This window comes from Conger conger, chromosome 2 (genome assembly GCF_963514075.1).
Source record: "Conger conger chromosome 2, fConCon1.1, whole genome shotgun sequence".
NCBI classification, from domain to species: domain Eukaryota; kingdom Metazoa; phylum Chordata; class Actinopteri; order Anguilliformes; family Congridae; genus Conger; species Conger conger.
The window spans coordinates 29,454,510-29,464,523 of NC_083761.1; the positions used below are offsets into that span (position 1 = coordinate 29,454,510).

Here is a 10,014-nt window from a genome sequence, read left to right on the forward strand (position 1 = left end):
TGAAGAACGTTTATGATCTGTCTGACAGGTGTTTGGGGTTTGCTCTCTTTCCTCTTTATGATGTTCCACAGTTTCTTTTGGAAAGCCTATTGTTTTTTTATATCTCTGAAAAAAAAAAAAATTCCCAGCCTCATAAAGGCTTCCTTGACTGTCATTAGCACAACTCTTGGCCTCAACAGACTCCAAAGGCAATCAAAAGTCTAGAATCAATACTAGATACTGACAGTTTTCTTATACTTGCACTAAGGAAGCGATTGAATACACCTGACCACTGAGAAACAGCTGAGAAGCCAACCACTTTTAGTCCCCTAAAATTTATTTCAAAATCCAGTGTGCTGGTGTCTGGATTATAGAGCCTAAGAACAGAGATTGTATCAACTGTCCAAATACATACAGACTGCAGTGTAAGATCTAAAACTGTAATACCAGCTCTGCCCACTCTCTCCCTCAGGTGGACCTCCAGAGCAGCCAGAAAGAGACTATGAAGCTGGCAGGGGAACTGCAGTCACTGCATGAACAGGCAGAGGTGGCAGAAGGACTGTGTCGTGAGAATCAGGCCCTGCAGAGGACCCTGTCCGAACAGGATGGAAAGGACAGAGAAGATCTTGAGAAGCAGGTTTGTCATGCTACTCACAATTGACTGCAAGACTGCAGTGGCATTAAGGTCAGTTAAGTGTGATGTTTGTCCTGTACTTGTCAGCTACAGGAGTTGAAAAAAGAGCTGAGCAAGGAGAGACAGAGGAGTGAGGAGGCACACAGTCAGACAGACCAAGCCCTTCAGGAGCTGCAGGAAGCAAAGGAAAAACTGGAAAACAGCCTCAAAGACTTTCAGGAGAAGGACCAGCTGAGCAACAAACTAGAGGTTCCATTCACAAATCCCTTTCAGGAGCATGGCATATGTCTGCATTTCTCTTCAGCAAACAATGTTGAGTGTTGCAGAGACTGAACATAGGCCATTGTTTCCTCTGCCCCTCAGAAACAGCTGATGGAAATACAAAAGAACCTGGATGAACAAGTGAATACGGCAGCAATTATGAGAGGCGAGAAGGAGGAGCTGTCCCAGGACAATCAGGTAACCCTCCCTGATGCACACCCCCCATCCCTCCCAATGTTCCAGCCCAAGCTCAGGAGAAAAACTGGTCACAGAAAAGCAAAATGTGTTTGTTAATGGAAAGCTCAAAAGGGGGGGACATCTGTCAACTATGGTTGTATGACTTTTTTCTTTCTTTATATGAAAGTGGCACCTTGTGATGAGATTGTGAGCTCCCTTTGTTTTGTTTTTTATATGTCCACTTCAGGAACTGAAGAGAACTATTGCAAAACTGCATGAAGAGCTGGCCCAGCTCAAGGCCTTGTCTACCCCTTCTTCCATTTCCTTTCAATACCCTAACCCTTACTCTCCATCACATGTTGCCGTTGGCACCCAGAACCCAGGTGATGACCCACTCCTCCCCTTTGAAACATTGAGACCAGGTGAGCATGTTACTTTTAATCTTAGTGCAGGCTTCTGTATTAAGGCAGAGCAAGGGCCAACCAGTACAGAGTGAAAGACATAGGTTGTAAACCTCTCATTCTTTTAACCTCTTATGGACAGCATTGCCCTAGCTTTCTTCATAAATCACAGAAACCCAGGACCTCTGTTTAAAGGAGATGAGGCTCAGCAAATTTTATCCATGTAACACATTTCATACCCAAGCAAAAAAATTAATTTTAAAATTTAGAAATTAAGAATATAACACTGCTCTCCTCTACAAGAGCCCTTTCAGGACAAATGGGAAAAAAAACATAATCTAGCTTGCTCATGTATGTTGCCAGCTAGACCGATATGCTTCAGAATCACTCAGAGGGAGAGGTAGCTGCACATCTTAGCATATCTGCTGGCTATCGTGCAACAAATATCAAAGCAAAAGCCTGAAAAATTCAGTGCTGCAAATATTCCTTTCAACAAAATACAAAGCAGACAAGTCAAAATAGCATTCCGCGGCATTCTAATGTTTCCAATGTCGCGCATTCTCTGATGGGATCTGGACACTATCATCATACTTACCTTGCCAATGAGATTATAGTGATTATAGTAAACAGTATATTATTGAATCAGTATATTATATATCAGTGACATTGCTAATAAAACATGCTTTCAATGGGATTGTGTCTATAATATCAGTATATTATACTGATTCAATGAGTTACAAAAAAAAAAAATCAGTGTGAGCAAGGGACTTTTTGAGAGCAAGCAGATAAAGTTTTGAAATCTGTGTGCGAGCAGGCCAAGTATTGAGCAGACTAGGGGTGAGCGTGTACGCCGTTATCTGTATCTGCATCTGTTCAACCAACTATATCATCTGTATCCGTATCCGTGCTCAGAAGTGGGCGTACTGTTGTCCAGTAACTGTTTTAATTTATTAATGTATTGGTTTATTTGACAGGGACAATGCAGAGCACATTATAACAGGTTCCAACACCATGAAACAGATGTGTTGCATGTAGGGTTTCTAGCCTAGGCTAATAAATTTAGGGTTTCAAGGCTAATAAATTTACGATATACCATGTCCTGGAGTGAGTTATTGCAGTTACCTTCTATGAAGCTATCAATATTATAGACACAATCCAATTGAAAGCATGTTTTTATTAACAATGTCATTACAAGAATAATTTACAAGAAAATAGGGTAACACTTTATTTGACAGTGGTCGTCATAAAGTGTCCATTCATAAACAGTGACATACCATTCTTACAGTGGGCACCCCTGGTTTGAATGTCTGTTACAATGAATCTGTACAAGTTAAACATGAGACCCAGTAAGATTACTTTTCATTTTATAAATGATATAAAAAAAATAAAAGGGCCCTGTGCAAAAGTTTGGGAACCCTTTTGGATTAATCTTTGTTACTTTTTAAAAGGATGATTACCAAGGCCCAGACCCAGGTGATTTAATAATGAGTTATTTCGCTGATGCTAAGCTAGCTAGCTAACTTGCTAAAAATAATTCTGTCAACATTTTTATATTAATACATTTCTTAGTTTATGTTGCCGATTTTTGGGTTTGTGTGACAGTGCAAATTTACGTTTATATTCGTATTGAGACATTTTCTATGCATATTTGGGTTGGAGCCAAGCTAGTTCATTCATGTAAAGGCTTTACCATTACTTATGTTGCACATATCATTGCAATGTTGTGTTGGTAATTGGGGGTATGCGGCTTTACTGAGTTAGGATCATGGAAGCGACTTTTTTTCTTTCCAGTGTTCTGATTGGTCCATGGTGTCTAAGGCTACTGGGAATGGCTTTCGCCGGGGGAGGTTTGTGGTCTGCGTTTTTAAAATGATTTCAGAGGAAACCGGATAAACGAATGGAGCTTTATTTTCATATTGTTTTACTTCGGCCCTGGAACCGGAAAGTAAGCTTCAAATGTCATTTTCAAATGTCGTAGAATAGCGTAGCAGCAGCACATGGCGACCCCTGCAGAGACATTCCACTGGGGGACTGTCCTATCCAGCTGCCAATGCTCAAGCCACACACCCTCTTCAGCGTGGATGAAGTGAGGGCAGTAGTGGAAAAACCTCGAGCAGGATCTGCTCCAGGACCAACAGGCACCACTTATAAGATCTATAAAAACTGTCCACAGCTATTGCAGAGGTTATCAAAGCTCTTACGGACACTCTGGAAGAAGAAGCAGGAACCCAGGCTCTGGATACTCGCTGAGGGCTGCTTTGTGACCAAAGAGCTGAACTCGGCAGGACTTGACCAGTTTCGAGAGATTTCCCTGTTGGATATAGAAGGGAAAATATTCTGATCCATCATTGCCAAAAGGCTAACAGCATATCTACTTGTCAATGAGTACATTGGCCCGAGTGTCCAAAAAGGAGGAGTTCCGGGGTTCTCTGGATGCCTGGAGCATACGTCAGTGATCAGCCAGATCATCAAGGAAGCCAAGAGTAACAAGAACACACTCTCAGTCGTATGGTTAGATCTCGCCAAAACCTACCCAAGCGTACCCCATCAGCTGAACCAAAAGGCATTGGAGCACTACCAAGTACCACCAGAAGTAGTTACGCTTGTGATGTCACACATGGATTCGCTAAAGATGAGGTTCACCGTGGGAAACTTTACCACCAAATGGAAAAGGCTCGAGAAGGGCATCATGGCAGGATGTACAATTTCCGTGGCCCTGTCTGTTGCTGCCATGAATCTACTACTGAAGGCAGGAGGAATGCAATGCAGAGGGCCAAAAGAGGACGACAGTACGAGACATCCCACCTGCCGAGCTTTCATGGAAGATGTAGCCGTGATGACTCCATCAATCCAAGGAACACGATGGATCCTAAACGCGCTGGAAAAGATGGCGAAATGGTCACGGATGCAATTCAAACCTGAGAACTCTAGGAGCCTTACTATCCTGAAAGGAAAGTTAACAGGAAACATCTTCAGCATTCACGGTTCAGAGATCCCAAGGGATAAACGGCTTGCTGACATGCATTGCCTTAATCATAGATTGAAGACTTGAGTTCCATTCTAAATCAGAAATCAGATTAGTCAACAGTACCTTGTACGCTGAAATGCAATGAGGGGACACACTGGGTAATTAGTGAAGTAGTTTATCAACTCTAGTTTTTAAACACTCGTTTGTTTACTGTGCAATATATTCAGATAATTTCATTTTTGTTCATTTTTTAAATTGCAATGTTGTATGGGAACCATCGCATTGTTTGTGTCGGTTTTAACATGAACACGAATGGGAGAGTAGTGTGTGTACATGTATGTCTACATCGTCGGAAAACTTCAAGGTAATACCCAATTTAACACATAGTATTCTGCTGCAAAAGTCCTCATTGTGAGGCATTTTGCACCAAAATAAAATTAATATACAGCTCTGTTCAGCTACTCGCTTTTCTCTGAGACCATTTTTTAATAAAACGCTGAAAATAACCCTCCCCTGGGCTAACAATTCCCAGCAGCCTTACACACACCACGGACCAATCAGAAGACTTAACTGAAAAAAATACAACAGCCATAATCCCCACTCTTAAAGCTGCTTTCCCCCATTTTCCGTATGAGAAAAAAGTGCCAGTTCTTCGAAATCATCACTGATAATGACCCAACTGCTCGTACAGCACTCATGCTTGCCATAATCTCATTCTGTACCAGATACTAGTTTTGGACGAGTACTCGGCTCACCCCTAGTGCCGACAGAGTTTTGAGTGAGAGCAGAGTAATTTTGTGCGCAAACTCTTAAATTCATTTCTTGGGCGCTCATCTTCTGTCATTAAAGAAACGCCATACTTAACACTTAAGTCGGAGTATAGTTATGTCCAATGTGTTCAATATTTATGCCCTCAATGGAGAGGTTTTACATCTGTCGCATGACTAAGTTGAACTTGAATCAGTTTGCTCAGAAAGCTGTTTTGGCAGGACTTACCGCTGCCGAGAAGGCCATTCTTAAAAGCTGGATTGAGCCTCTAATGGGCCTCCACGCCCTGTCCATTATGATCTTCTCCCTACTCTGCAACCTGTATACACGCTGTTGTTCTTTGGTAATATTTTTTTAAAACCTAGAATTAAATTGAATATTTTCCCCCATTTTTTTTTTAGCAACTTCAAGCACAGAGGACACGGTATGTATTGATCTCATGTATTTTCACAAATGATATGTTCTTTGAGTGGGCCCTAGTGAGAGCTAAAAAATTGTTGTACTACTGCAATGCAGTATGAACTAGTCTCAGCTACTCTCAGTCTCAATGACTCAGGCATTGTGATCCAAAATTTCTGTCTGGTCTAAGGAGAACATACTATAGTCTGATTGGGAAGCCTACTTCTGGTACCTGAATGTTCAATGAACTGGCATTGCAAAATTTTGTTTACCAAAACAACACCCAAGTTATATCCTGCCCGACTTTTAGGAGTTACTGCTTGCATTTTGCTAACCAAAAGTAAGCAAATTATCAAAGATTTCTTAGATTTTTAAGATAAAATATTTGCTAACACTACTAACACATCATCAGTCAGGCAGTGATGTAAAGGCTTTAATGATGGCCAATTGGAGCAGTCTGACAGAGGCATATGGAGGACAGGGAAGGTAGTGTACTTTTTACTTTTATCCTTTTTAATGTAAACATAGTTATTTACATTTCATTTACAAACAGATCTGAAATTCACAGATGGTGGATTGCTTAGGATGAAGGGGAGCTAATTGCATAGCAAGATATTAAATAAACACGTAACTAACTAAGTTATCTGAGACCAGTAGGAGTAAATCTCATTCAAACATGAATCAAAGCATATCAGTGCAATAGGGAGATGGGTGCTTCCAGAAAATACAATCTCAAAAAAAAATTGCTTCAGTACCAGTAGAACATTTAACAAGTTACTTGAATCAGTAAAACACAACAAATATGATCATATGGTTCTACCATTTTATTGTGCTTAAATTGTAAATGCTATGACCAAAAACATTTCTGGGGAGCAATATTTCTAACACTTGAATACATGCACTCACTGAGCACTTAATTAGGAACTCTATAGTAATACTGGGCCTCCCTTTGATCTCAAAATAGCCTAAATTCTTCAAGGATCAGTGCTTTGGGAACAGAATTTTGCCATGCCAGCCAGTCACTCTTTCCTCCTGTCCTTTCCTTAGCTGATGGTGTGCCGATATTGCCAAGAGATCTTCCCAGATATCAGGCAGGTGGAGCTGCAGCAGCATGAGGAAAGCCACAAGGTGTGCCCCTTCTGCACACTTATCTGCGACTCCATGGATCAGCACGGCTTTGAGGAGCATGTCTACAGCCATGAGTAGGGTGATGTTCTTGAGGGGCATCACTGCAACCTGAGTAACTGCATTAAAGTAGAACCTCAGCGATGCAAACCCTTAAGGAATGGAAGTCATGCAGAGCCTGATGTTTTAAGAGGCCCACATTTTGTAACTGTAAATGGTGTTATAGCTACAAAATGGCAAATAGAACATACAAATTTGATTATTTGCTTAGCAGAATTTGCTTTCCAGAAAATGAGCTATGGGTAAAAATACAAATTAAGCAACCCCACAATGCTGGCGTAGCAAAGCCCCTCTCTTGGGACTTGAATCCAAGCAGGTGGGGTCTAGCAACAGGAGTGTGTTTGACAACCAGTTAATGGGGGCCCAGATTGATACATAGTGAAACATGAGGATTATTGCATTTTAGTTTACTTATTAATGAAGGAAGGGATAATCCAGGGTATGCAGTTATTTTATTTTAATTATTTAATAACTTTAGTGTTTGCCTTTGCATATTTTTTAAGCCAGTTGCCAAATCATCTGGGATAGCTGGCTAGAGTATAAATTTAGAACCGTGAACAGACCAGTTTTACTGGAACTGCTTGTACAGTTTAAACACAAACACTTTCAGCCAGTCAGAATTGAGTTTTCACCCAGACCATGGTATAAATGAATTCAAAGAAATATTCGAAAATGATTGTTGGAAGTTATAAATAATGCTATTTAATGGCATACTATGCACAATTTCTTTCCTTGCATCGCTCCTGTGCTTACAATCCATGGTCAGAGAGATACATTGCATTTTTCATTAATATTTCCCAATATTCTAAAAACAAACATGGAGTCGTTTACTTTCATTCTGGACATTTTTGCTATCAGCAAAAACTGCCCCATGACTAAAATTCTGCTGTTTCCACCCGGACAACAATACAGAGACACCAAATATATCGTTTCCATGGTTACATGCACACGAAGAGGGCCCAAGGCACTGAACCAAAGATTTAGCAGGATGGCCCATAGGCTGGGCTCTTTGTAGGAAGCCTCTTCAGCTAGGTAGTTCAATACAGACTCAAGAGAGATAACCGGAGAGTGAGAGAAAGAAAGACAGGTAAAGAGGGAAAAAAATGCATTATAAAATGCTGTTGCATTGTGCTTATTATTTATCTATTTTCATACTGTAAAAGTCACCAGAATGCAGGAAACATCTCCCTATTTCTGAGGTCCCAGGGTCAGCAAGTATGCTGATAGCAAAAACTTCCAGAATGAAAGTAAACGACTCCAAGTTTGTTTTTAGAATATTGGGAAATATTAATGAAAAATGCAATGTATCTCTATGACCATGGATATTGTTCTGTAGTAGTCAAGCTGCAGTCATATCTGGAGAAGAATACAGAACATAGATGGGATTGTAGGATTTTCTGTATTTTAAAACATATTTTTTGAAGCCTAAATTTCCCACTATAACAATTCACAAAACTGTAGGGGCATGTGGGTATGGGAACTGTCAATTAGCTATGATTAACAGACCGTGCTCCCACTTTCCACACGTTCTAACTAGCAAACTTAGGATATCAACTCTCGATATCTAAGGTAAGGATGCTGACTTATCGAATTATAATTTTTCTTTAAGTTGTTACTTTGTAAAATACCGGACACACAGCAAATTCTCAGGACCTCATGGCCAGCCAGCTTATTTTTCTAAACATAATTTAATTGTGTTGGCTAATAACACCACCGACCTAACCTTACCTATCACTACCTAGCCACTTGGTTAACAGTTAGCCACCAAGGTGACCCTCGCTCTCACCAACCCATCTGTACCACTGTAGTAGCCAATCAATACATGGTTCCATTCATGCTCCTCCTTCTTATATTGGCCATTGACCGTGCTTTTCAGATACAGCCCACAAAGAAAAAAAGGGTCATGCTAAGAAACATCCCACTCACTTTTTTGATTAACAAATACAGCAAGGACTGGGCAGAAGTGAACACAGACACAGATTGCAGAGAGCATGGTTGTTTTATAATATTTTCAAGGTAAATATTCTGCATAGTATGCCTTTACATGAATATAAAATCAGTGTTTTTCCCCTTATTATCTACTGTAAAATATAAAACAGAAAGTTACAAGACTAGTGCTAAATTCAGAGAGGGAGAATTAAAGCTAGATGAGTGAAATTCGTGCAACAAAATTACATCGCATCTTGTAATCTAGCAGCTAAAATGTAATGAAATTAATTTTATGGTAGTGCATGTTTACTTTAATAATAATCATAATTAAGACAATTCTGCTACAGATTATGTGGATTTCTTCTAGGATTATGTGTTAATGCTCATTTTGACAAGCATCCATTAAACTATTAGCCAAATTTGTATGACCTCAACATTCAAAATCAAATGAAATAAATAGGAGATATCATGAAAACTTTTTTTGTGTGTAAGCTTTCCAAAGGACATCATAACATTGCATAATAACGAGTGAACAGATAATAATTATATTTTTAAACAGACACTGAACAGGAGGTTATTATGAATACATCCTATTTCAGTTGATTACAGAGAAAATGAAAGAAGGAAGATTAATGTTCAGTTTTGCACCAGTGAAAAAGACCAATAGAATGTATTTGTTGTATAATATGGAGCTTGAAAAGGTGTAATTGATTCTACTTCTGCGTGTATGAGGCCTTCTCACATGCATACATTATATTCTCACTCTCACATTCATTGTACTCTCACATACATATATTCCCACTCTCAAATACATATGTTTTCACTGTATCACTTTAATTGGAATGAGCTGGAGAGGCATTGCATGCTCGGGATAAGTAGGCTATGGTTATGCACTTTACAGGTTTCTTCTTTTTGGTCTGTCCACGGTTTAATTTTGTTTTGATGTCTTATAATGTTGTTTCTATGTTGTTTTAATTTCACACAATGTTTTATTGTTGTTGTTGTGTGCAAGACAAATTCCCTTTAGGGCAATAAAGTTTTTCAAATCAATTATGGAATGTTGTTTCAGTCACTGATGTGTCAAATTTGACACATTCAGTTCTCTGGTATCACAGTGATCACACCCATTGTTGTTTAGTTTAGTGTTTTGAATAGTAGCCTATGCTTCAAGGTTGTTGATGACCGATCACAGAAATCCAATCAACTGTGATTAGCTCAGACTACTTTATCAGTTTAAAATTCACATAAGGTAGGCTATACTTGGTGAGAAGGGTCCAATAGAATAGAGGAACTGAAACCCTGCAAGAGAGGCC

The 10,014-nt window shown here is 39.6% G+C and overlaps 1 protein-coding gene across 5 annotated transcripts in view; it reads left to right on the top strand.

The window, feature by feature from the left end:
• Window positions 1-9,751, top strand: part of calcoco2 (calcium binding and coiled-coil domain 2) — a 30,439-nt gene extending 20,688 nt beyond the window's left edge. For 3 of the 5 annotated variants that reach the window (XM_061229472.1, XM_061229496.1, XM_061229506.1), the window contains 6 exons: window positions 452-616; window positions 701-862; window positions 977-1,072; window positions 1,299-1,473; window positions 5,590-5,612; window positions 6,635-9,751. In XM_061229472.1, coding sequence (XP_061085456.1) covers window positions 452-616; window positions 701-862; window positions 977-1,072; window positions 1,299-1,473; window positions 5,590-5,612; window positions 6,635-6,793 — 780 coding nt within the window. In that variant the 3' untranslated portion in view covers window positions 6,794-9,751. The remainder of the gene's footprint in view (window positions 1-451; window positions 617-700; window positions 863-976; window positions 1,073-1,298; window positions 1,474-5,589; window positions 5,613-6,634) is intronic. The other 2 variants (XM_061229487.1, XM_061229479.1) reach the window with 2 other exon arrangements.
• Window positions 9,752-10,014: the final 263 nt, after the last annotated feature.